This window comes from Natrix helvetica, assembly GCF_964273705.1.
Source record: "Natrix helvetica genome assembly, chromosome: 1".
NCBI lineage: Eukaryota > Metazoa > Chordata > Lepidosauria > Squamata > Natricidae > Natrix > Natrix helvetica.
This window is the reverse complement of record NC_138548.1, coordinates 46,748,931-46,776,686: the sequence shown is the minus strand read 5'-3', so window position 1 is coordinate 46,776,686 and position 27,756 is coordinate 46,748,931. Positions and strand designations below refer to the sequence as shown.

At 39.5% G+C, this 27,756-nt stretch overlaps 1 protein-coding gene across 1 annotated transcript in view; it reads right to left on the bottom strand.

Moving 5' to 3' along the window:
* The window catches only part of LOC309386064 (cation channel sperm-associated auxiliary subunit beta-like), a gene marked incomplete at its 5' end in the record, with an annotated part of 83,387 nt that overhangs the window by 26,006 nt on the left and 29,625 nt on the right, over nucleotides 1-27,756 (bottom strand). Inside the window, 10 exons of the mRNA XM_081941026.1 lie at nucleotides 941-1,077; nucleotides 8,073-8,224; nucleotides 10,299-10,443; nucleotides 12,891-13,043; nucleotides 13,448-13,600; nucleotides 14,776-14,822; nucleotides 18,204-18,270; nucleotides 21,670-21,702; nucleotides 23,091-23,209; nucleotides 26,276-26,337. Coding sequence (XP_081797152.1) covers nucleotides 941-1,077; nucleotides 8,073-8,224; nucleotides 10,299-10,443; nucleotides 12,891-13,043; nucleotides 13,448-13,600; nucleotides 14,776-14,822; nucleotides 18,204-18,270; nucleotides 21,670-21,702; nucleotides 23,091-23,209; nucleotides 26,276-26,337 — 1,068 coding nt within the window. The remainder of the gene's footprint in view (nucleotides 1-940; nucleotides 1,078-8,072; nucleotides 8,225-10,298; nucleotides 10,444-12,890; nucleotides 13,044-13,447; nucleotides 13,601-14,775; nucleotides 14,823-18,203; nucleotides 18,271-21,669; nucleotides 21,703-23,090; nucleotides 23,210-26,275; nucleotides 26,338-27,756) is intronic.

Below are 27,756 nucleotides of genomic sequence, written 5' to 3'. Positions count from 1 at the left end.
TTGAAATTTCTCAACCATATCGGATCATCCCTGAAAGATTATAGATATTGTATTTGCAGATTTTAACAGACAGATTCAACAGACGTTAATTTACCAGAAAAGCCACCAAAAAGGACACTGACATAAAGATCTTGGGTAAACAGTCAGTTTCCCTGATCAGTTTTGGCTTTCATTTTCTAGTATTTACAGAAATTATTATCTTTCTCAGCAGCTTCAATCAATGCCAAAGGCTTATATTGGTTATGTAATGGCAATAGAAATAATTAATCTACTTTTATTAGAATACTTTCTGCAGTTGTTAGCAAATCCCCAGTTCCCAGTTGTTTTGAACTTTTCCAACATCTATCCAGAGTTTACTTTTAATCTTTTTTCAACTCCGACACTAGAAAATTTTGTCACAGAAATAAAAAAAAATATTGTAGGTGCCACGGTATTTCATTGTCTTCTTTTTAAAATAAGAGACGACAAGTCCCTCCTGGCATCAAGAATAGCTGAAAATGTCAGCCCTGTCCACTCTACACCTTTAGTAGCCTGTAAAAAATTGCTACTGTTATGCCAATTCTCCAGCTACGTATGATTCCCAAACCACAATGGCTGGGTTCATATAGCATGCTGAACCCAAACCAAACAAATCATATTATACTTTACCATGGTGTGCAAATCAGGTCTCTATACTCTAATCAAAAAGAAATGTTAAGGGGGTCTTGTATAATCTCAATTCTGCATTACTGGAATAATTTAATTTCAGATGCTGACAAATGTGATTTCATTTGGAAGAAATATTACAAGTCATATTCATATTACAAGTTCTGTCCCTTAAATCTGTATTTTAAGAAAGAGTGCTATTTATTTTTCTTAAACATTAGACAATGTTTTAAAATTCATAATACCAGAGTAATTTTTAAAAACCTGAAATAATTTATATACTATTGGTATTTACTCGTAATCTAAGCGCTTTCCGCTTTGTAAGTTGGAGAACGTTGGCATAGTATTTGGTGGCCCGTGGTGAAAAAACAGCATTTGCTCTTCAGTAACATAATGTGGAGATAAAGGACCATCAAAACCTAAGTCAGTCTCCTGAAATAAAGTGAAGAAGTAATTATTTAATTTCTTCAAATAGATTTTTAACTATTTTAGGAAAAAAATCTAAAGGGTTCTTGATCAACAATATGGCACAATGAATACACCAAAATGCATGAACATTCACGTCTCCAGGCAGCATATAGACCACTCTTTCTTATATTCAGTCCATATTCAATTTCTATTTATTCACAACCAATTGATCCTTGATCCTGTCTCTTCTTGTTTTGCCATGCAGATTCAAGTAATTCATTGTCACTTTATTCAACTTACTTTTATGTGTCTTCCGACACACTATAAAAATATCCAACACTGGAACATGAATCAAAGCAACATGGTCTTTACGTAAAAGAATGATTTTGATAATGTATGCCACTCACACCAAAACAGACCAACAGATGAAATGTGAAATGGCAATTTAGTTTAACTTTGAAGATAATTTAAATTAAGAAACAAAGATAAAATGTTTTTTAAAGAATTTTTTATTTTTGAATAAACACAGACAAACAAAACACAAAGAACACCACAAAACCATCTTCCATTACAAATTGTAGAAAGTGTGTCAATTGGTTACAAAAAACTTTCATGCATCCCTTCCACAGTCATCACCTACAATTCATATCAAGTTATATATTTTAAATCATATATATTTTCATTTATATATATATATTACTATATATTACTATCATCATACCTCAACCTTCATTTGACTATAATTGTTTTTACGTCCTTTTATATAAAATATTCCAAAATGTAAAGAAAAATCACATAATGGCATTCCATTAACTGTTTCCATTATCATCCAGTAACATTACATCTTTATGACATGTTCTAAATAAAAATTGATTATATTTAATAACAAAGTTTCTAGATCTCCTTTCTTAATCACTGTTTACAATTTATATCCAATTTCCTTTTATCATACCAGTACATACATACATATATATATATATATACACATACATACATACATACATACATACATACATACATACATACATATATATATATATATATATATATATATGTTATTTTTAACTAAATTTGATTTAATTTTTTATTATAAGCTTTCATACATAACAGAATTTCTAAACTTCCTTTCGTAGTCACCATTTGCAATTTATATCAAATTTCCTCTTATCAAACCAATACATATGCATACATTGTTATCATTATCAATTATTTATCTAACTATAACCATTATCACTTCAATTTTTACATAATGCTCTAAATTTAAATAAATTTGACTAATTTTTATTATAAGCTTTCATATATCAACCTGTGTCTTTCCAGTAATAGTGCAATCTTATGTCTTTTGCCATTTGTGGGATTAATCTTCTGGTTGTTTCCTTAATAAAATTTGTATGGACTTCTCTTCGCAACTTGTTGCTTGTTGCATATCTTATATAATCTTGAAACCCTCCATCTGCTTCTTTAATCAACTTATCTTTGGTTATCAATAGTGCTTCTGACAAAATTTCTTATCTTAGCTCCATCAATTCTTCCCTTTTTTCTTCTTCTATACCTTGAAATCTGGGGTAGAGCTCCTGTCCATCTATCTCCCCTTTCCATATTCCACTCTTTCCATTTCCAACCACGTTAAGTTCACTGTTGGTATCCACAATTATCTTGTCTCTTTGTTCATTTTTCCCTTCAGTTTTTAGGACTCTAACCTCCACTTTTTCCATTTGATGAACATCTTCAATTTTTCCATCAAATTTTACTGTTTTACAATCTATGTTTTCCAATCTCTTCTCAATTTTCTCTATTACTTCTAATAATTTTTGAATTTCAAACATAATCTTTTGCAATGTTAAGGTTTCTTTTTGATGTTGTGCCACTCTAGCATTCAAAACTTTTTTATTAGAATTGACACAAGTTCATTTATAATCTTTCAAAACAAGACTTTGTTTTCACTTCTCTCTATGTCAGGCCTGTAGTTATGTTCTTTTTAGGATCTTTGGCCTGCCACACTTTCTTATAATTTTCTATGCTGTTTCATTAGTGTAGTATTGGGAGGGGGGAATAGAAAGGAGTAGGATTGTGGAATGTATGTTGTCATTCGTTTATAGAAGCTCAAGGTCATCTTTTGTCTCCGCACCTCGACACCTGACCGGAAGCAGAGGGGTGTAGATGCCAGCGTGGAAGATGATGATTGGAACATGTGATGGATTTGTGGGTGTGGGGATCGATCATGAACTTTCAACTGGGTGGAATTCCAGGATGCAGATCAGAGTTGGAATTCCATAGCCGTGCTAACATGCCTGTTATGAATAAATGGGAACTTTAAGGAAGATTCTGCCTTGGACAATGATTTATTTCATACATGGTATTTAGAACGCTAACATTATTCCAACTCTCTCCTTTAAAATAATTCACTAGCACCCTTCCCCTCTCAAGGGGGGAGGGGCTGGTGATGGAGGAGCTGGTGATGGGGGGTGCTGCATTCCCAACGCTGACCGGGACAGCGTAAAATATCAGCGAAGAAATAATGAGAAGCTTTTGGTGATAAGAAGCTGAGTGCCGGAACTTCAAAGGCAATGGAATGCTGCTTCCAGTTTTATTGCATCTGGAGGAATGCAGGAGGGGAAAAGATTCTGCAGACTAGAAACGACAAGAGGAATGAAAGTCTCAGACCAAACTTCTTCAGCAAAATGTGAGTGCATGCTCCCCCTCCTTCCCCCCAGCTTGGAAGCAAGGCTTTGAGAAAAAAAAAACCTAGAACGGAGGTTTGGGCTCCTTCCAGATGGCAATAAATGAAATGGCTTATTACCCTGCAACTAACTGGGAGAAAGATTCCCTTTCAAAATGGGAATTTCAACCGAGGCAGGAAGAAGGGATTTTGCCAGCATCTTTCACTTGCAAGCCACCACAAATGGGGCTGCAACCAGTAAATGAAGCAAAACCAGATTGGGTTTTTTTCCCCAGATTTTGGATGGATGAGATGCCACTGGCCACCTCCTTTGCCATCAGCATGGGAAAATCCTCCAAGCCAGCAGAGGGCACCTACTTGGCCCATAACTCCTCCAAGCCAGCAGGAGGGTCCTTGGCACATAAACCCCCCTAGCCAGCCATCATTGGTTGAGCTGCAACCTGTGAAGCAGGCAACCCCGGGATGGGTCTTAACCCCAGGTCATGGATGGGAGGGATGCCAGTGGGCACCTGCCCTCCCTCAGCAGATGGCACCATGGCAGAAAGCTGGGCAGTGGCCAACTGAGGGATTGGCCTCCCCACCAGTTCCAGTCTCCCCTACAAGGCCCCAAAAGGTTCTTACCAGACCTTCCTACAGAGAAGAAATCTCCATGGAAGAAGGTATTATCAAAGGGAGGCCTGCGGGATGGATGGCGGGAAAATGTGCACCTGCAAGGCCCCAAGTGGTTCTTACCCCACCTTCCTACAGAGTAGCAATCTCCAACATGGAAGAAGGGATTACCAAAGAGAGGCCTGCAGTATGGGAAGCGGGACAAGGTGCATCTGCAATGCCCCAAGTGGTTCTTACCCCACCTTCCTACAGAGAAGAATTCTCCATGGAAGAAGGGATTACCAAAGAGAGGCCTGCAGAATGGGAAGCGGGACAAGGTGCATCTGCAATGCCCCAAAAGGTTCTTACCCCACCTTCCTACAGAGAAGCGATCTCCACCATGGAAGAAGGGTTTACCAAGGGGGAAGCTGCAAGTTGGAGAGCAAGCCAGTGTGATGAAAAGGTTCCTAAATTTAGAGATGTAACTAGGTTCCATTCCTTGTGGGGGCCAATTAAATGCCACCATTGTTGTCAACTTGGCCACAGAGCGTCAGAGTGCTTGGCTCCAGCCCCAATGCCACAAACGTGCGCACCAACCACCACGGCGGTAAAGAGAGGGTCCCAGATGCCACCACAGAAGAGTTGTCTGGGCCAACAACCTCTGGAAGAGGATTCCCAACTTAAGGTGATGAAGTGTCCTACCAAGGGGGAGGCCTCGGAGGAGGAAAAGGGCAAACAATCTCCGGAGGAGGATCCCCAACTTAAGGTGACAAAGAGTCCAACTAAGGGGGAGGCCTCAGAGGGGAAAAAGCCCAAACGACCTCTGGAAGAGGATCCCCAACTTAAGGTGACAAAGAGTCCTACCAAGGGGGAGGCCTCGGAGGAGGGAATTGCTGAAGAACAAATGTGTGTACCAATTGCCACAGTGGTAAAGAGAGGGCCCCAGATGCCACCACAGAAAAGTCATCTGGGCCAACAGCCTCTGGAAGAGGATCCCCAACTTAAGGTGACGAAGTGTCCTACCAAGAGGGAGGCCTCGGAAGAGGAAAAGGGCAAACAATCTCCGGAGGAGGATCCCAAACTGAAGGTGACAAAGAGTCGAAATAAGGGGGAGGCCTCAGAGGGGGAAATGCCCAACCGACCTCTGGAAGAGGATCCCCAACTTCAGGTGACGAAGAGTCCTACCAAGGGGGAGGCCTCAGAAGAGGAAAAAGGCCAGCCATGGATGATTGAATCCAAGAGCCCAGAACCTCCAGCACCTGCAGCAGAGAGCCCTAAATGGCCATGGGAAGAGGTCACAATGGACTTCATCATGGAACTCCCAGACAGCAGTGGGCATAAAGTAATTTGGACAGTTATTGATTTGGTTTCTAAGCAGGCACACTTCATTGCTTGCTCAGGATTGCCATCCGCAAATGAATTAGCGAAAATGTTTGTGAAACACATTTATCGCCAGCACGGAGTTCCCAAGAGGATCATTTCAGACCGTGGAGTCCAGTTCACAGCCAAGTTCTGGAGAGAGGTCCTGAGATCCATTGGGTCCACACAAGAACTGAGCTCAGAGGTTCATCCCAGCATGAACTGCGCAGCAGAGGGAGCCAATGCGGTGGTGGAACAATACATCCGGTGTTTTGTGGACTATCAGCAAGACAACTGGTCGGACTTGCTACCCTTCGCCGAAGTGGCGTACAACGATATGGTCCACAGCAGCACAGGATTAGTTATTCTCATTATGTTATTCTCTTTTCAGGAAACGTTTTTCTTCTGAGGAGAGGCCACCTGTCAGGCCTGTAGTTATGCTCTTTTTAGGATCTTTGGCCTGCCACACTTTCTTATAATTTTCTATGCTGTTTCATTAGTGTAGTAGTTGGGAGGGGGGAATAGAAAGGAGTAGGATTGTGGAATGTATGTTGTCATTCGTTTATAGAAGCTCAAGGTCATCTTTTGTCTCCGCACCTCGACACCTGACCGGAAGCAGAGGGGTGTAGATGCCAGCGTGGAAGATGATGATTGGAACATGTGATGGATTTGTGGGTGTGGGGATCGATCATGAACTTTCAACTGGGTGGAATTCCAGGATGCAGATCAGAGTTGGAATTCCATAGCCGTGCTAACATGCCTGTTATGAATAAATGGGAACTTTAAGGAAGATTCTGCCTTGGACAATGATTTATTTCATACATGGTATTTAGAACGCTAACATTCCAACTGCCAATGAAGCTCCCAAAGATTTCCTGTATAAACAACCCATGCTCTTCTCCTTATCACTCTCTATAAACAAGCTGAAGACCCTTGAAGTGCAAAGTCAAAATGATCAAGGCGAAAAAGGAAAGGGCAATGTTTCCAGGACTCAAGCCTCCCAACTCCAAGTGGCAGTGTTACATCCTTTCCCTCTGATATTACAACCCCCTTTGCATTCCTTTTATATATTCTTTATATTCCAGGCTTAAAAGAAACAAAATTCTTAAGTGAAGCAAAATAGAAAAAAAAAAACATCCAAACCAGTATTGTAAAAATAAAGAAAAATATTTTAATCCATAGGTAAAAAAAGAAGTAGTAGAAGAAAAACTAATCTCTTCACTTTAAAAAATAGGAAATACTTGCAAAAAATGATCCATAAAAGAAAATTTAAAAAAAGATAACACACTGTCCAATGTAGCTTAATTTCACAGCTTATTTTCTTCTGTTTTCAAATTTAATTTAGCTTAATTTTTTTCTGGGCAGTCTCTTTTATAACAATAAGATTTCCTCACCAAATGGACACACTTTCTCTTTCCGCTTTCCTCCCGTTCGGGAGCTGTCCCAATGTCAGCAGCTTTTGGCTGTGCTTCTGTCGCTGGCAAGAAGAGATTCTCTTGGATCAATCAGGGACTTTGTGGTGTCCCTGAGATCAGGAAGACTTCCTCTTCCCTGTCACCATCTCTTCAAGACCATTTAGGTTCACAAGGACCATCCAGTGGCAAAAGTATCAACAGCGATCTCGCAAAGATTAAATGTTAAAGAGTTCAATGGGGAATTTGAGAAACATATTTAGTGATGGAGTTGAAGTTATTGTAAGAGATTAGAAATTAAGGGGAATTAGTGATATTGTTTATGTACTAAGAAGAAAATACATTTAAGATAAAAAATATGGAAAGAGAATAATATGGCTGAAATTGGAAACAGAGATATGATGTAAAATGGATTATGTATATGAGAGGATGTAAAAGAAAAGATCCGGACAACATTTTTCATAAAATATGTAAAAATTTGCAATAAAAAATAGAAACCTGGAGGGGGGAATAACTACATGTACTGGCTAATATGCTGCTCAGTTCTGTATCTGAGCAGACAAATGGAATCTTTGCAGGTTGTGACCATTCCAGTGTTCTTCTAAAGTCATGTTTGATGTTTCATATTCAGGCATAAGAAGAATTCTAAGGGAGTTTAGATCTTAAAATTATATGTTATGTGTTACAGTTACAACTACAAATCTAATAGTTGCTGACAATACCTAAGAAATGGATATGATTCAATAAAAGCCAACAATTTCTAAAACTCTTATTAGTTTCTAAGAAATCTCTAATTCTTTCAACGTTTTGTCATAGCTTTGCCTTACCAGCTGGTCATACAATAAATTACTGTAGCTATAATATCTTTACAAAGCAAGTAAATATGCATTTCATACAATCAAACTGAATAATCTTTACATTACCGTAACATCTTATAAATCATCTTCAGTAGCACACCAAATAAATGATAAAAGTCAAACCTTCATTAAAGTGCTGATATCCACCGCAGAAACCCACAAACCATCTTCAGTTGTGTTATTAAAAGTTACATGATTTAAAATTCCCAGATGATCATAGAACACTCTGAAAACACCAGATGGCATTGTTGTAAGAAAGGTATATACAACTGCTCCTACAGAGGAAAAAAATATTTGTGTGTATCTTATGTTGTTATCATAAACTCTATGACTTCATACAGAAGTATTTTCAAAGAGAACATTTCTTCTAATCAAACTGAGTTTGCTCTGTGTAATCAGGATACAAGATATTTGATTTAGAAAGAAGTGAATGCAAATGTTTAAAGCAATAGTTTCTAAAACCAATCTACATGTACAAAGTGCTTCACCAGGAAAAAGGAGATTGGCAGTATTGATGGCTTCGTTTTGGAGTGGTTCTATATTTATAAGTATTATAAGTACATATAAAATATATGTATTTTATAAACTGCAATTTTGGCAGGTTTTTTTGTCTGTGGATAGAAACTGCATAAAAATTAATGAATGAAAAACATTCAAGAGCCAATGGAAGATTGCACTGAATTTCTTCTATTCTAGCCAATTAGGACAGCGTGAAAAATCAGCAACTGAGATGAATATAAAGACACCGTAATTTCCAGGAAAATAATGGATGACAGAGAAAATGTTATTAAATCACAGCTTTTAATATCTGTTATCTCAATGCTTTATTTGTTTGTTGCACATACCCTACTTTTAAATCCCATCAGTCATACAACTCTAAGCATAGCAAATATATATTGCATAATAATTTAAATAATAACGTCAGAATGATATGATACTATCAAATAATCAAATTGGAGGAAACTAGACTTGGGTTATTTTGTATTTAATGATTTTGTTGAATTAAATTTATATGCTGCCCATCTCACTTACTACAGTGATTTTGTGTGCTATATAATAATATGATATAGTAATATCTCTTATTTCCTTTGCCCTCTCAGAGTTTCAGTGGATAAATGTGAACAATCTTATAAACTTAATAAATACAGTAAAATAAATATCTAATTAGAAGCAAGAACTAAGCATGGGAAAGGGAACAAAAGAGATCTACACCCTTTTCTACTTTGATCCTAATGAAAATCAATAATTCTGACTCTAATAATTCCTTGAAAGTTGCTATAATATTTAGAGAAGGAGTAAAATACCAGATACCAACAGAATGGTTGTTTCTGTTGCCAGGACTTTCTCCAAACCTGTAACTCATTTTGCAACAACTGCCCAGGCACAGCAACTACCATGGTCTTTGTTAACTTGGGCAATGCCCAATCCCGTATGGGATTCTTTTTCTGTTGACTCTTCATGGCCAATGGCTTGCGAGTACTCTTAGTGTGGCTCCTCCGTTGAGACCTATCTGCTTGGGTGACTCTTCTGCTTTACCTTCTGGTGGTATACCTCCAGCATAGCTCTCAACCTTAACAGAATACAGAAGCCCTTCCCCCATGACAAAGGGGTATCCAAGTGCAGGGGATACATTCATACAGGAAGATGTCCAATTTGATGACAGCATAGAGCCAACCTATACTGATCTTCAATTTTAAATTGACTATAATTTTTTAAAAACCCTCAGCCTTGAGGAAAGCATTGTCAAACCATTTCTATGGCTTTGACAAGAAAAAGTGCAGGATTGTTTCTATGAAATCATCAGAGTTCAAGCTCAAAAAGTAAGTTTGAAAGAGAAAGGAAGAAAATTATGAATGCCATATTTTATGTATCTGATACAGAGATCAGTTGTGTGGCTCCTGGGAGGTATTCAGGACTAATTACATCTGATTCTCTCTTTCAGATGATGATATAAGTGCATAAATTTTCCTTAGAGATGTCACATCTTGGGATTTATGGTTTTTTGGCCCTATCACCCCCTATTGCTGCTGCACTGTTTCTGCTATTTTCTATCTATCAAATAATATTTGACATATTTATTCAGCTGGTCTTTAGAGAGCTTAAGCTCATTAAAAGCTTCTTACTTTTCAGACTACCAACAAGTGCTTTATCTTAACAGACTAATGCAGATATTTCTTTTTTTATAATAAATACATTCAAAGTTTTTTTAAAAATTGCTATTCTTGATATTTCAGTATTTGATGTTTTGTTATTCTAAATGTTAATGGGGAAAGACAACAGTTTACATCAGATCAGATTTTAAAAGCTTCACAATCCAAAAGTAATTTTAATTTTAGAATAATTTCTTACCTGCTTTAGTGTAATAAACATTTGCCTTGTCTGAAACATATACAATTCCCTGAGTGTAAACACATGAATCTGCCCTTATAATAGTCTCATTAATCAGTATAATCAATGGTACAAATGAGTTGCCTCCATCAAAAGAACCCCAAACCTGAAAAAAGTCAAAATTGGATATACTTTAAAATTACAATGACTTAAACTTTTTAATTACTTTGTTGGGACTCAGAAGGAAGGTGTGGTTGGAGGAACTTAGAAATTAAGACTTTTTCTAAAAAAGCAACAAAGGAAAAAATGTCCCAGAAGATGGCAGTGTAAAACTGTCTTAAAGAAAATGGTAAGATTCTGTCCAATTTAGTCAGCAGGAGTTCGCCTGATTTTAAAGCACGTTTAGATTTATTTTTTTCATATATTATCAAAAAGGATAAATGTAAGATTACCAGTCCTTTCTTCAAGAAGACTAGTTTCACGATGAAGCTCTAGGACCATGAATGCAAACAAACTCGTTCAAAGTAGAATTATTGAGCAATTTAGAATGTGATCTAAAAATAAATGTATGGTTATAAAGAGTCCTCTGTTGCCTGAGGAGAGTAACCAAGCAAATATATTTAATAAGATAATAAAGACAAAAGATAAAAACAAAAACAATACCACAGAGAAAGAAAAACAAGAGACCCCAGACAAGACCAGCATGGTTGCACAAATAGTCTCTGACAAGCTGAGGGATAAAAAGGACAAATGAAAAAAAATGGAAAAAGGGGACTATATCTAGAGAAGGAAACTAGCAAATAGCCTGAAATTGTAAAAGGGAATGAGGAAAGCTAAGCTCAGAATGAACTAAGGCTTGCAACAAATGCCAAAAATAACAAAAAGTTTGTTTCAAATATGTAAGGAATAAGTAAAAAAAAAACTCAGGAAAATGGTTGGGCCACTAATGGAAGAAGATGGCAAGAAAGTGACAGTCAGGAAGGAGGAAAAGAACTCCTTAATTCTTTCTTTGCATCTGTCTTTAGACAAAAGAAAAATAGAGCCAACCTATCAAAAACAGCACTGTGTGGAAAACAGAACAGGAATGCAGATAGAAGTAGACAAGGAATTGATAAGAGAACACCTATCTGCTTTGGATGAGTTCAAATATCTGGAACCAGGTAGTTTACATCCCAGATTACTAAAGGGCCTGGCAGATATGATCTTGGAACCCCTGAGTGAAATATTTCAGAGATCCTGAAGCCAGAAGACTGGAAAATGCTGATGTGGTTCCAATCTTCAAAACGGGTGGAAAATGGATCCAGGAAACTACAGACCATTCACCTTGAAATCAAGACTTAAGAAAATCCTGGAAAAGATAATCAAGCAGTGGATTTGTGAGCCTCTAGAAAGGAACAAGGAGAACTGGAAGTCAGAATGGGTTTTGACTGAAGTATTGATTTAAGGAAGTTTTGAAATGTGTCAGTGAAGACACCTTTGGCCTGGATGATTGAGTCTTCATTGATATACTTCAAGCCACTTTGTTGAGAAACCCCTAAAGTTAGTTTGCAAGAGTTGGTACATTACACTAACTCTCTGCCTAACTAATTTGCTCTGACTGATAAAGTTGCTTGGATGAGCAATGAAAAATCTCAGATTAACGAAGTTTGGTTCAGTTGCCTTGATTCAACCTTTAGACATGAAGTTTTGAAATGCACTACGGGTTCAGAGGGACTCAGATTAATTCTTTTGAAGTTAATTGAATTATTTCCCCTGGAAACTGTCTGTGTTTACATTTGGGAACAAACATAATTAATAAGATGGGTTTGAAGGTTGCCCATTAAAGGACAGATGGATTCCACCAGATGGAAACAAATGGTAGATTTGATGAGAGAGTATTGCTGGATTATTTATTGGATTCAGAAAATTATTTAAGAAAAACATACATAAAGTCAGAGGTGGGTTGCTCCCGTTTCGGCCTGGTATTTTTGCCTGGGTTGAACTGGAAGTGACCCAGGCTTGCCACGCCCCCTAATCGGTTCCCTCACTGTGTTGTTTTGTTGCCACCATGTTGCTTTGTAGTGACTGCGTGTGCGCAGTTCACTGTAAATTGTTCTGTGCATGCGCATAACGCGTGTGAAGTGAACTAGTAGTAAAACCGGCAACAATCCACCCCTGCATAAAGTATATTACAATCATTTTAATATACGAGTTCAATCCACAGTATTCACATTATTACAGGCCCACTAAAAATAATTAAATCAGATACCTGCATTACCTAAAAGCGTAAGAATACCAACACAATGTTTGTTCTCTGGTTTTGAAGAAACATGTATCCTACACCAGTAGTTCTACACACAGTTGAAAAGTGTCCTGCTACACCATCTTGAAAATGCATTTTGCAACTTCTTTTAAAACTTTTTTAAAAATTGCATTTGTCTCAGCTGCAGAAGAATAACTGGGTTTATAAATGGCCCAAGGTTCCAAATGGCATCAGGATGTAACCCCTCTTTGTTTCCTGACACTCCTTGTTCTCTTCGTGTATACCTATATTTCCTCCCAAAAAAGCTACAATTAAAAGAATTAAAAGAATAGTTGAAACTGACAGTTTCACATCTCTTCCATTTTACACACCTGATTTCCATAAACATACACAATATGACTTCCTTGATGAAAAAGTAATCCAATTGGTACAAAAGACGTTCCTGGAAATATGAAAGGAGGAAACTTGGGTTTTTTATTCAATGCACCGTCTGTTAACTTATGCACAGATACAAGTTTTTTGTCCTGGGAAGAAAAGAAAAAAAATACTAAATTTTGTACCTTATCAAAGGTACAGAATAAACTAACAATAATGACATGTAACTTAGCAAGTAAATTTGCCAGTGGACAGCATTCTTCTGAGCTTATGAGGCCATTATAAGAAACTGGAATTTTTGTTAGTACTCAGAAAGCTAGAAGAATTGGGGTGGAGGCATGGAGAGAGAGGAACACAGAGAATAAAAAGTAAAGTAAAATTCTCGATTGCTTCAGATACTGTATAGCACAATTGAAAAATCTTGATCAAATCATTTTAAAACTAAGCACACTTTTTAAAACTGCATAATGAAGAGAAGGAAAGGGAAGAATAGCAACAAAGTATACATATACAGAACTAGTAATTGAAAAAGTACCATTTCTAATACTCTTACCTTTTGCGATAATAGCGCTATACCAGTATTCTGCTCATAATCAACAACAAAAGAAACTACCCGTCTAGAAATATGCTTTTCAGCTTGGGATTTATGTGGTAAGCAACTGTGCCATTTTGTAAACGAATCATTGCTATAGAAGCAGGTGGATTCCTGCAAAAGCATGAGAAAGATAAATATAAAAGTGCAAGATATTAAACTGTTAATATATCTAGAAATGTATTATATTCTTGTCTTAAATGTGCTGCCAAATATTCTGGTCAGCATATTAAAACAAACCAGAAAGAAAGGGGTCAAGGCCAAGAGTCCAAGCTTCCAATCAGAATGAGCTTCTGAAATGCACTGGGACCCTGTATCAATTTTCTGGTTAAAATTATTCCTCTCGCCATTCATCCCCCAACTGCTGCTTGTTCCCATACAGCCTTAGGTACAAAAAACAGCTGATGGCATTTCTAGTTGGAAACTACCTGTACATATAAAAACCAAATTTAAAAAAAATATGGTTGTCTCTAAAAAGCAGATGAAGAAAACAGAAATAAACTGAATTCACAAAAGGCCAAGTATCCCTCTCTGAGAATACACATATTATATTCAGCTATATTGGAGGTTTTCTAATTGTGTGAACAACTTGTGATTGTGATTGCATAAACTTGTGTTTATAGATTAGAATTATGTGTGGAGGCAGTCAATGAGGGCTAATAATATTGGGAATACAATTGATATGTTAATGCAAGTATAAACTTTTGAGCATGTCTACTTTCCTCACTTCACCTCTATTTGTTGCACTGCCTAATATGCCCGACTTTTTTGAGATTTGATGGAACTTTCATGTTCCCATCTCTTCTGTCTGAGTATTCTTGCTAACATTTCATAACGTAATTTATAGTTTAGCAAATGGGTTAGATTTTAGTAAATAGTTGTAAGTCCTCGACTTACAACAGTTCATTTAGTGACCATTCAAAGTTACAATGGCACTGAAAACTGTGACATGACTGTTTTTCACAATTACGGCTTTTGCAGCATCTCCATGACTATGTCATCAAAATTCATATGCTTGGCAACTGGTTGATATATATCCCTTGTTCCGTCCCTCCCCCTCCCCTCCCCTCCCTCTCTCCCCCCTCTCCTTTTTCTTTCTTTCCTTCCTTCCCACGTAGCATCAAAACTTCTCTCCAGCAGTGGCAGAAATGACTCTGCATGGTTATCAATTACTAAAATTGGATTTTTATGGACATTGTGATCAATCCTCTGTATGATGTTCCTGGGTCATCTTCTATATTGAACAAAATAGAGCAAGCCATGATAAAAATGGTCATTATTTGTCTTACCTGACTCAATGACTTATCTTTGTTGAATGTGAGACTGACATAATCCGCTAGAAGAAAAAGGAAGTGCATCTAATTCCTTACATTTCTAAAGTACAAAGATGTACACATCTAGTTACATGTGAACAATTGCAGAAAAATGTCGTTTCTTTCTTTTAAAAAGCAAGGTAGGGCAAATGGACATGACTTCTGAGACTTGTTTTTAGAAATCTTTTGATGTGTAATTCACTTTTGAATAATCACCTCACCCAGAGTCATGTTATAGGGAGGATGGATAGCTTAAAAATTTAATAAATAAAATTATCAGTAGCGTTGTAGCATTTTCATACTCCATACTTTTTAGCATCAAATATCAATTATTAATTATTAATGTATAATGAACTAAAATATTTGGCAGAAAAGCTTTCCTCGACTGTACAAACCATTTAAATTAGGTTAATGGGATCGTATTTGTGGCTATTATATATTTTGTTGCATAAAACTTTCTGAAAAAGTTTGAAGTGTGTTATATACTACTCTGTCTTTCAAATACGAGCTGAAAGCATCATGAACTTCCATGACTGGGAGTGACCTTGAATTTGGATCTGTCCAACACTTTAATATTACAACTAAATATTGTGTATGAAATACTCTATAGAAAGAAAGGTTTACATCCATTATAAGTATGATTATTAAATAGAGTAAAGCATTTTTTTTGCTCTTTTGGTTTAGGAAACCAAACTTGTGAATGAGAAATTTCTTTTTTTTTCTATGCTGGGTCAAAATATTTTACATTGTGGTACTATATTCCAAGTATTGCAACATTACTGGGCTTATACCATGTTTCCCTGAAATTACGACGTGTCCTGATAATAAGGCCATGCCACATTTTTCTGGTGGGCAAAAATATAAGCCCTCCCCCACAAATAAGCCCCCTGGACAACCCCCCCACCTCCGGCCAGGCAGTGGTATCCCGAAGGTGACAAGCCGCAGGAACCAGCGGGGAGGCAAAGGTGATCGCGTTGCTTAGCGCCTTTGGGATACCGCTAGGTTGGTGAGTGGCTCTGTGCCCAGCTAAAGAGGGGAGTTGCCGGGCGGTTGCTCTCTTGCAAGTGGGCTGCCAAAGAGCCGGGCACAGCCTCATGGGTGAATGGCTGTGTTGCGCTGTCGCAGCAGCGCAACACAGCAGCCATGAAGCGAGCACACTCATGAGCAGCCATCTGACAAACTCCCTTTCCAGCCGGACACAGTGGCATTCACTGACCTATGGGTATCGGCAAGTTGCGTGAGTGTCTGTTCGCCGCCGCGCGGCTGCCTTGGCTTGGCACCTTCCAAATGCAGTGAATGGCACTCTGCACAGCTGGAGAGGGGGATTGCACGAGCCGCTGTTCCACTCTCACTCGCGCGCCTCCCAGCCTCATGATGCCCTGGTCCAGCTCTCTCTGCAGAGCCAGGGGACCTCTGCTGCCGCTGCTGCATGGCTTTTTCTGCAGCTTCCAAACCAAGTCTTCCGGCAGTGGCCGCTCTGGGCGTACGCTCTATGGTTGTATGCTCTGCAGGAAGCTGGCCCACAACCATAGAGCGTACACCCAGAGCGGCCACTGCCGGAAGACTCGGTTTGGAAGCTACAGAAAAAGCCATGCGGAGGTCCCCTGGCTCGCGCAACCCCCTCTCCAGCTGTACAGAGTGTCATTCACTGGCATTTCAAAGGCACCAAGCCAAAGGAGCCAGGCGGCGAACAGGCGCTCACGTGGCTTGGCAATACCCCTAGGTCAGTGAATGGTGCTGTGCCCAGCTGGAAAGTGGGTTTCTCGGATGGTTGCTCATGAGTGTGGCCGCTTCATGGCTGCTTTGTTGTGCTGCTGTGACAGGCAACACAGCCATTCCCCCATGAGGCTGTGCCCGGTTCTTTGGGAGCCCGCTCGCAAGAGAGCAGCCACCCGGCAACCTCAAAACAATAAACCCTCCCCTCATAATAAGGCCCAAGCCATATTTTGTGTGTAAAAAGAAAATAAGACTCTGTCTTATTTTTGGGGAAACACGGTATTAATACTGAGGTTATACTGGGATATAAAATGTGAGGCCAGAGGATTATCAGCATCTTCATGGCAGTACTTAGGGCCCCTTCCATTTTTTTTTTCAATTATAGGGGGATTTAAGGAGCATAATATTTGCTTCAACTCAGTGGTGGGTTGCCAATTTTTTTTTATTACCGGTTTGCTTGTGGACGAACGCAACACTTCTGTGCATGCGCAGAACAGTCCGGGCTTGTGGGCGGAGTGTCCCACCGCTGCTACTACCGATTCACCCAATCAGGGCTGAACCGGGAGCAACCCACCTCTGCTTCAACCCTGCTCAAGTTTTAACACCTCAACATTGCCCTCTTGCAAAATAAATTCTATCCACTTTTGGAAGGAATCTTCCAAACATCCAGTGTAGCTCAAGCACATAGAGCTTATGCACTCCTGCATTACTCTAATCCCAGTTTTTTTCTTCCTAATGACAACATGCTAACAAGTCACATTGGCCTAGTAGATAAAAATGATAAGTTTTTGTAGTAGATAAAAATGCTAAATAAGAAATTCTAAATTTATATGGTTACAGTTCATAGCTGTGGGGTCCTGCTTTCCGCTAAAATAAAACCAAATATGGCACATTTTGAGGGTTTTTTTTAAATAATAGGTCAAAAAATTCAGCAGACAAGGAATAGAGTGACCCAGTTGTTAAATGAACAGGTATAGAGAAGCCATTTATTTCAGTTCCATGTATATGTTGCAAATGTGTGTGTCAAAAATTTAAAATGTAACTATGGTCACTATCTTGATTCTGACACAATATCATTGACTGACACAATTTTCAGAGCTAACATTAAATGCCAATGATTATCACTGAAAAACTAAAGGTGTGGGCTATTTGAAGTTCTGTCCTTAAACTCAACTATGTGTGAGTTTACTGTTCATTCTTTAATGGACTTAACAAAAAGATTGGATATTTGATTGCTTTTGACCAACTATTGTGGACCTGAATGTTCCAATATGGTTTAAAGTCAAAACTGTTGTTGGTCTTAAAATACACATCTTTTAACTCTTAATGTGAATTTAAACTTTTTATATTGCTACCTTAGTTAACTGCATACTTGTAATTTTAACATTTTATTTTGAGATAATATGAATACTCACTATTAGTTTTTTAAAGATTAAATAGAACTCTTGAGGGGATCAGATCTAAGAGTTGCACACAAAAGATATGGTGTGGCCTTGATAACCTCATGAAATACTTATTAGTGTGTTCAGCTATAGTGTCTTGATTACTAAATCCTTACAAAGTTGTAGGCATATATCATGACAATCACTTAAAAAGCACCGATAATTTATAAAATAATTCTCATTTACTGTTTTGCATATACCTTTGTGCATCATACATTTTACTGCTGGAATATCTGCTTTCCTTACCTTCATAGGCTTCTCTGTTAGCTAAACACTGACGATTATACCAGATTTTTGCTGCATAATAATCATTCTGTGGAAATCAAAATGTGAAATAAATACTTAACATATAGATTGGAACATGATGTATGTAAGTATTATATACGATTGGCCCCACTTTATCTGAATTTCATTTTCTTTCTGCCGCAAGTGAAGCTGAGGAAGATAGATGTTAGGATTATCAAATGCCAGCAAGGTTAGATGACAACCCAGGATCTCTAGTTGCAGTTCTGGTGACAATGGCAATTAACAGGAGAGACCATCATTATAACACTATTATGGAAGAGTAAATCTAGTAATTCAAAAATAAAATGGAATTAACCAATCATGGTTAATAAAAAAAAAGGCATAGGCCACATAATAAGAAATGCATGCACAGAACCTTCTTGATGCAACTGAGATATTTGGCTCTTACTAGGGATTAAAAAAAAGTTTATTCTTAAATGATGGCAATTGGGAACACTACTTGTACATATGCCATAAACTACAATATAAAACAGGGCTATCAGATCCAGGTTTTAAAAATCTCGTCCAACACCCAGAAATCTCTAAACTCTTTGCTTCTGTTCAAGGGTTACTACTATAGCCTTGTTTTATGTCCAGTAATGGACAGCTCCACAGATAGCAGCAACACTTGCAACCAGTGACGTGCAGTCAGGGGAGGCAGGGGAGGCAGAGCCTCACCGCTCTCATCATGAAAAGAAAAGAAAAATCTCCCCTTTTCTCTTGCATCTCTTTCTTGCGCGTGCAAGCAAAATACCCCAGGATCACGGTGGCGGGGACAGCAACTCCTTCCACTGCGCTGCGGAGAAGAGCCACAGGAAGGAGGGGAATGGGACCACGTGTGCAGGAGGCAGCCCTTTATGTTGGCTCAGGAAGGAGGGGAATGGGACTACGTGTTCAGGAGGCTCTTCAACACCAGTCTCAGATCAGCGCGAGCTGCGGCCCTCTTCCCCTGCACACGTGGTCCCATTCCCCTCCTTCCTGAGCCAACATGAAGGGGACCGCAGCTGCGCTGATCTGAGGCTGGTGCTGAGGAGCCTCCTGCAAACGTGGTCCCATTCCCCTCCTTCCTGTGGCTCTTCTCCGCAGCGCAGTGGAAGGAGTTGCTGTCCCTGCTACTATGATTCTGGGGTATTTTGCTTGCCCAGGAAAGCAGGGGACAGCAGGGCGGCAGTAGCTTGCGTGGCGTGGCCTGGCCGCCAGCAAAGCACCTCCCCAAACTTGCCCAGGAAAGCACAGCGTGGCAGGGCAGCCAATTGCTTTGACAGCTGCCTTGTTTTCAATTGGGGTGGGGAAGAAATCCATCTTTTCTGTCCGGAATGCTTGGCTTGCTCCCCCCCTCCCGACACGATCTCCTTTCATTCTCCCTCTGCCTCGTTCACTCGTTTGGGCAGCAAAGAACGAAAGGAGATCGCATAGCTGAGGACAAAGGAGCCTGCAGCCTCCTTTATTCAAAAGTTCAGGCAGGGGGGGCTTTCTCGCACGCCTTCTTTCTCTGAAGCCACGCTGGATTCAGCAAGCACAAGGCAGCATGTGCCCTTGGGCTTGTGCAGCAGCCGAAGAACAGGAGGCGAGGATTCGGCTGCTGCACAAGCCCACGGGCACGCGCTGCCCTCTTCTCTCTGATAGCCGCCTGGTTAAAAAGGAGGAAGCAGCTCCGCTGGTCCGGAGCCCATCCGGGAAGATGAGGAATGCGAGGGGGATCCCTCCCCCCATGGATGGGCTCTATCAGAGAGAAGAGGGCAGCACGTGCCTGTGGGCAAGAAGCACAAAAGAGGAGCAGAACGGCCTTAATCACGTCGAGATGCCTAGAGAGAGGGGGGGGAGAGGCAGAGACAGACAGACAGACAGACAGACAGACAGACAGACAGACACACACACATAGAGTGAGAAAGTTGTCACAGTCCTCCCTTCATGATGATAATTTGATGACGTCAGCAGCCTCACCAGCCATAAACCTCACCGCACGTCACTGCTTGCAACCAACATAATCTTGGCACCAAATGCCTACAAATTGCTAGCTCATATCCCTCCCAAATCAGTCATGCAACCATCGTAATCTCTAAATAGAAGAGTAACTATAGCAGATACAATGGTCTTATGACTAGTGGGTCTTCAGGTGCTACTGGATTTGGACCCTCAGCAATAATATTTACTGCAACATAAACTTGCTGAAGGGTGGGATAAAGCAGGCAAGACTGGAAATATGTCAAGAAAAGGGGAGACATTAACTGGCATCTTAAATTTTATTAGAACATTGCCTGTTCATTTCTTGTCTCAGTCATGGTGTAGTATAGGATTGTGATGAATTCTGTATTAAGAATATCAAACTTGCCCAACAACAATGTGGCTTCACAAAAGTTATTTAATAGAATCATAGAGTTGGAAGGAACCTTGGAGGTCTTCTAGACCAACTCCTTGCCCAAGGCAGGAGTCTTCATACCATCTCAGACAAATGGTTGTCCAATCATTTCTTGAAAACCTCCAACAATGGAGCACCCACAACTCTGAGAGGCAAGCTGTGCTATTGATTAATCATTCTCACTGTCAGAAACTTTCTCCTTGGAAGACTGGTATCATGTCTCCAGTCTTATCTTTGTGAAGCTAAATGTATATTCAGTAATTCCTTTAGCCATTCTTCATAGGATTTAGTCTCCAGACTCCTTGCCATCTTTGTTCTCTGTACTCTTCCTAGGGCTTTTTTTCTGTATTGCAGTGATCAGAAGTGGACTCAGTATTCCAAATGTTGCTCACCAGTGCCATACAGAACAGAACAGTAGTGTTAAGCTAAGTACTGAATCCTGCACCTTTGCATCTGATTTTTTTCTTCCTTGGGTGAACGACCTTATATTTCTCACCACTGAGCTGCAGCTTGCTGGATAGGGCACAGTATTCAAATCTGTCAAATCCTTCTGAATCTTAAGCGCCTTTCAAAGAGTTAACAATTCCTCCCAGTTTTGTGTTATCTGCAAATTTGACAAGTGCCCCTTCAATCCTCTCATCTAGCTCATTTATTAACAAGTTGGTCTCAAGAGACAACCTTGAGGAACTCCTCTGCATATTTCCCTCCAAGTATGTGTAGTTGTATTAAGTACCACACACTGAGTGTGGTTGGTCAGCCAACTACAAATCCATCAGGTAATGATACTGTCTATCCCTTATTGTTCTCTTACCAAGAAGTAGGCTGCGGTCAAAAAATGTACTGAAAACTAAGTATACTGCATTTCATAATTTGGTTGTATATTCTAATGTATCATTTTGAAGACCCTACCTTCCTCTCTTTTCTTTTTCTTTTAAAATAAAGATGTTGAAAACAAGTACTTAGAGAAGTCAGAAGCTTTCAAGTGTTTGTGACTATGTTGTGAAATAGCATGTCAAATAATTGAATGTTATGAGTATGACCGTTGCAAAAATATTAGCAATTTCTCACCATTTCAAAGCCGCATAAAGCTGGTTTGTTGAACTGGAAGAAAGAAAGGTAAAATGAAAAAGCAGAAATGTATGAATAAATTAAAACTTCTAAAGCTTGCAAAGCAAGTGCAGAAATATATTATTTATTATATTACATATTCACCTAAGAGCCGAAATGGCGCAGTGATTAGAGTGCAGTACTGCAGGCTACTTCTGCTGACTGCTGACTGACTGCAATTTGGCAGTTGAAATCTCACCAGGCTCAAGGTTAACTCAGCCTTCCATCCTTCCAAAGTAGGTGAAATGAGCACCCAAATTTTGGGGGCAATATGCTGACTCTGTAAACCACTTATAGAGGGATGTAAAGCACTGTAAAGCAGTCTATAAGTCTAAGTGCTATTGCTAATACTTAGGCCACCTCGATACAGTGCTGTGTCCTAATATTATACATTTCTCCTGTGTTTGTATTAGAATTTAATTGCCAAATATTTCAGGGATGGGGACTCGGTTTAATTGAGGAGTTTGGATGCTGGAATTGCAAAGGAGGGCAGTTACATCGTCATTCTTAGGTTTCTACTCTCAAATGTTTATACAGAACCCATTGTTGTAGATTCTTTGTGGGTTTTTTCCACCACCACAACTGCTTATCTATCCAGTTAACCTTGTTAATTTTTTTCACTTAAATCTTTTCTACTTTCTTAGAGTGAGTGCCACAGATAGCAGTCCAACATAGGAATTCTTACATTTATACCACAGAAACTATTCCTAGACCACAAAGCCTTTTGCTAAAAGACTTCAAGTGGAAGCTGTACTGGAATCATGACATTCTTACCAGAAAGTTGGTATCTAATTCAAGTGGTGTTTTTTTTAACCAGCTCCACTTACACTGGTGTTTGTTCTGAAGTGCCATGAGGGAAAAGGCTTGATTGCCTTGAGTTCACAGAAGAAACTTGCCATGAGAACAAGTTAATAGCTTTACAGCAGATCACTGACTTAAATAGAAATATAGGCTATGTATCTTTAAAATAAATGCATGAAAGAAAAGTGTTCATTTGGCTACATGAAGCCCAAATCTTAAGCTATACTCTTGATTCAGGATGATTCAATATACTGCCATCAGCAGATTTGGTAGTAGTTTTCATTTTAATAGAAGAGGCAGAGAGAGTAGCTATGAAATAGTTTGTGAATATCTTTCTATGGAAATAAATAATGTATTAATCTCTTTCAATTCCTCACTACACTTAGAGTTTTCTAACTTTTTCCTCTCTGTGTTCTACTTCTTTAGTTTGATCTGACTTATAGGCACCCCTCAGTTCCCTTCAAAAGATTTTTAAAAGTCTAAAATGTCAGTTTTCAAACGTTCTCTGAACATTTTTTCAGTATGTTCTTTGTTAACTTTACTACACCATATCATAGGGGAAGGATATATTCAAAACATACTTTTAGTTTCTTTCTAGTACGATACCGCAGATCTTCACTGACAAATAGACCCAATGTAGTAAGTAGTATTAAACGTGTATTTGTTAGAAGGATACCCACAAGTGCAAGACCAGAGCAATCTGTAGAAAAGAAAAAGATTCATGGGAGAGTGGTTATTTTTCTTTATATCTTTTAACATTATTTTCTACCAATAAGGCAAATAATGTACATTTTTCAAACATCCAAATTTGAGGATTGAGGAAGTAGGTAGGTAGGTAGATAGATATATAGATAGATAGAATGCTTGTCAAGATTTGTGTAGATTTACACATATGCCAAAAATATTGTGTTGCTATCTGAGAACTTGAATGATTTACAATGGATTTTAGATGGACTGTATGATGCAACAAGGAGAATGGACATTTAGGTTAATATATTAAAGACCAGCGTAGTTGGAGCTGACAGATAAATGAACAACAGCAAGGTATACACCAAGAACAAAACACCTAAAGCAAATACATTTGTTTCCTGGCAAAAATTTATTGAAGATTAAAAACTTCAATATAATCTATATGCTTGTTTTCTGAGTCCTATCAGGAGTGTCTTTAGGGGTGGGCTACAACCGGCTTAACAACCGGTTTGGTGACTGCACACTTTGCTTTCTGGATTGAAATTTTGAGAGAAATGCAGAATGTATTTGAACCCATATATTTAATCTGGAAACTGCAAATTAGGTGCATTTCTGTAACAAAAAAGAAGAAGAAAAAGGAGCACTGATAGGAGGATGGTACAAAATAGAGGAAAGGATTTGGGCATGTACAGGGGCATCAACTCACTCGAGCTTGGACCTGGCAGTTAAATAACCATGACTGAAACATCAGCAGGACAATTCATGGGAAAAGCCAGTTGGTTATGAGGCATTAATTGAAACCCCCTGAACTCCAACTGCTTATTTGACTTCAGAATGAACGAGCACTGGCCATTATCTTTTAGGATTAAAAGAACAGCGATTATTCTGAGTCAGTGAAGAGATGCATCGGGATCTTCTCTCCAAAGCATAAAATTACCATACAAAACCCTAATAGGCCTTAAAGAATGGAGCATACAACTTTTTCAGGCCCTTTCTCCAAAAAACATCAGACCAGACCAGGAAAGAAAAACTGAATTTAATAACACAATAACAGATTTGGGAGGAACCTTGAAGGTGTTGTTCTAGTCCAGTGATTCCCAAACTTTTTCAGTCCACCGCCCCCTTGGTGCTACAAACTGATCCTCAGTGCCCCCCACCCAGTGGTGGAATTCAAATTTTTTATGACAGGTTCTGTGGACGTGGCTTGGTGGGCGTGGCTGAGGGAGGCACGTGACTGGGCGGTTTGCATAACGGAAGGAAGATAGTAACAGTAAAATTCAAAACTGTAACAATTAATTGCACATTTATTCAAAATCCAATGTTAAAACCTTTGTAGTTAGTGTTAATTCAATAAAATTGTTGAATATGATCCAGTGATACCAGGTTTTCAAAGTCTGATAGTCATTTACCAAGAACCTTAGTAACTAGTAACATAGTAAACTCAGTAAAATTTAGTAACTACTTCACTGTTCAGTAAATTCTCAATATGATGGATGGGCTTGATAAAGTGATACCAGTTTCCCAATGTCTGGTTTTAAGTCACTTAGCAGGAGTCTTAAATCACCATGTTCAGTAATCTGGTGTCGATTTCTTTGCTTGGAGAGAAGTTGGATGACCACACTGAAGCCATGTACTACCAAATATGATGTTGGAAATGCAACAATGAACTTCTTAACCACTGTCCATAGAGCAGGATAGCGATCAGAAATTTCTTTCCTTAACCAAAATTCTTGGTACGATTTCTTGAACTTTGGCTTCAGCTCAATGTCACCAACATTTGCTTGAATTATTTGATGAGATTATTGCATGGTACCTAGGGATTCCCAATATGGAAAGTGAGAATGGGAACATTTTAACGGATCTATATGTTCTTGGGTTATAATTTTCACTAAAGAACCATGGGGATGGAAAGGGAAATATAGACAATGGAGTCCAATCCCCTTCCTCAACAGTTTGGAAGCAACGAATAACTCTAGCAAAATGTAGCCTTTTACCTCTTTGGTGATTATTATTATTATTATTATTATTATTATTATTATTATTATTATTATTATTATTATTATTATTATTATTATTATTATTATTATTCCCAATACAATTCACGCAAAGAGTCATCCACAACTACATTATATTTCCCACACTCATATTTGTGATTTCTTATAACTTCTTTAAGCTAAACATTTTTAGTACAAATCAACACATTGACATATATATCACTAATGCAGTTTCCTATTTCTTCCATTGACATAATTAACTCCTTCTGTATTGAATACAAGTATATCAATTATAGGTTAAACATGAATTGAAAAACATCTAATTCAAACGTATAAGCTGTGAATTTATTATATAATCACAGGCAAATGTTGCACTTATGCCTACCCACGCACATTATAAGACAGCTAAAACTATCTTAGCTGGCTGTTGTAAATATTACTCTGCTAATTCAACAAGAAATGGTACTGCATGAATCCTTAATGCAGAACACAATTAAAAGTGATTTTAGCAATTTTCTTCCCAAGTTAATTCAAAATGTATATCGAAATGTTTCTCTACTTTTCCCCAAGCACTAGGGAGGATTATATTCAAAACCAGACACTTTTGCTGTGTGTGTGTGTGTGTGTGTTTGCTTCTGGTCTCCAGAAAGAATTTCACCTGTTTTTCAAATTTTGGTCCCATTCGCATCTCCCTTAGGATTCAGCAGCCTTGCAAGGGTCCCTGGCTTGCTTATAGCACACGGCTGCATGACCACCTGCAAGCATGGGCGCGGGGGTGGGGATGGTGGCAGGAGCTTACCTCCTAGGTGCTGGCTGCAGCATGCAAACTACCGCCCACCACCCCAGGGAGGGGAGGTCTGGCTGCCAGCAAAGGGCTTCTGCTGAGACGCCCCGTGCAGGCAAAATAGCAAGCGAGCAAAGGAGGATCAGGCAGGGCACCAAGGCCCCTTCGCCTCCCTTTGCTCCCACTTTGTCTTGATGAGGTCGCTGAAGCTGCTGGGCATGGATGGATGGCGATAGCCAGAGTGGCCCAGGCAGGTGAGCGGGTGAGCGATGGAGGATCAGGCAGCTCACTCGCTCACCCGCCCAGGCTGCTCCGCCGCTCTGGTTACCCCATCCATCCGTGCCCGGCAGCTGCTGCGACCTCATCAAGACAAAGTGGGAGTGAAGGGAGGCGAAGGGGCCTCCCTTTGATCACTCGCTCCCCCTGCTCGTCTGCACTATGCTAGCCCTGCCCACCGCTCACTGATTGGCTGGCTCACCAATCGGCCCGCCCACCTCTAAGAGCTCTATCTATAGAAAGCCAAGCAGAAAAAAAGGTAACTGGGTTTAGATAGGGCTCTTAGAGGTGGGCAGAGTGATTGGTGAGCCAGCCAATCAGTGACTGGTGGTCAGGGCTAGCATAGTGTGGGCGGGCAGGGGGAGCGAGCGATTGAGCAGCTTCTGGATAGGTGGGGGCGAGTGAGTGAACTGGTTCTAAATGGCTCGCTAGAGGGGACCACCTCTAGCACTCCTCTGCTGCCCCCCTTGCCTCTTAGTGCGCCCCTGCCACTCCCCTTGCCTCTTAGCACCCCCCTAAGCCATCCCACTACTCCCAAGGGGCAGTACCGCCCACTTTGGGAACCACTGTTCTAGTCCAACCTCCTGATCAAGCAGAAAACCCTGTACCATTTCAGATAAATAGTTGTCCAATCTTTTCTTAAAAACCTCCAGTGTTCGAACACCCATAACCACTGGAGGCAAGTCGTTCCACTGATTAATTGTTCTAACTGTTAAGAAATTTGTCCTTAGTTCTAGTTAGTCCTCTCCTTGATTAATTTCCATCCCTTGTTTCTTGTACTGCCTTTAGGACAGGAAGGAATGGATGAATAGGTTTACCCCCCCCCACTTCTTTGCAGCATCCCCGTAGATATTAGAACATTGCTACCATGTCACCTCTAGTCCTTCTTTTCATTAAACTAGACACCCCCAATTCCTGCAACCATTCTTCATATGTTTTAGTCTTCAGTCCCCTAATCATTTTTGTTGTTCTTCTCTGCACTTTACTAGAGTCTCAACATTTTTTTTAATATTGTGGCTGCTAAAACTGGATGCAATATTGCAAGTGTTGTCTTATCAAGGCATTATAAAGTGATATTAACACTTCATCTAATCTTGATTCTATCCCTCTATTAATGCAGCCAAGGACTGTTGTCAGCCTCTGTTTCGCTATTTGCTTTCGGCTGCCATTGAAATGGGGAAGGGGGGGCTGGTATTTGGGAGGGGAAGTTTAAGTACAGGAGAAATCGTAAAAAGGGAGTTTTGGTCTCACCGTCTACTGTGCATGCTGGAGATTAGTGCTTGGTGGTGGTCAAGGCCAACCACCCTACATACCAACCTGATAATGCTCCTTGAAGATGGAACTCACATGACACCTATGGGTTTTGCAGATTGGACACTGGGATGAGAGTTACCAGGGGGAGGGGGTTTGGTCACATATTGATATGTATGATTTTGCATGCTTTTGCCTCAGATCTTGCTTTGCTTAGCTGCTATCTTTTCATAAGCAGTAAAAGTACTCCTA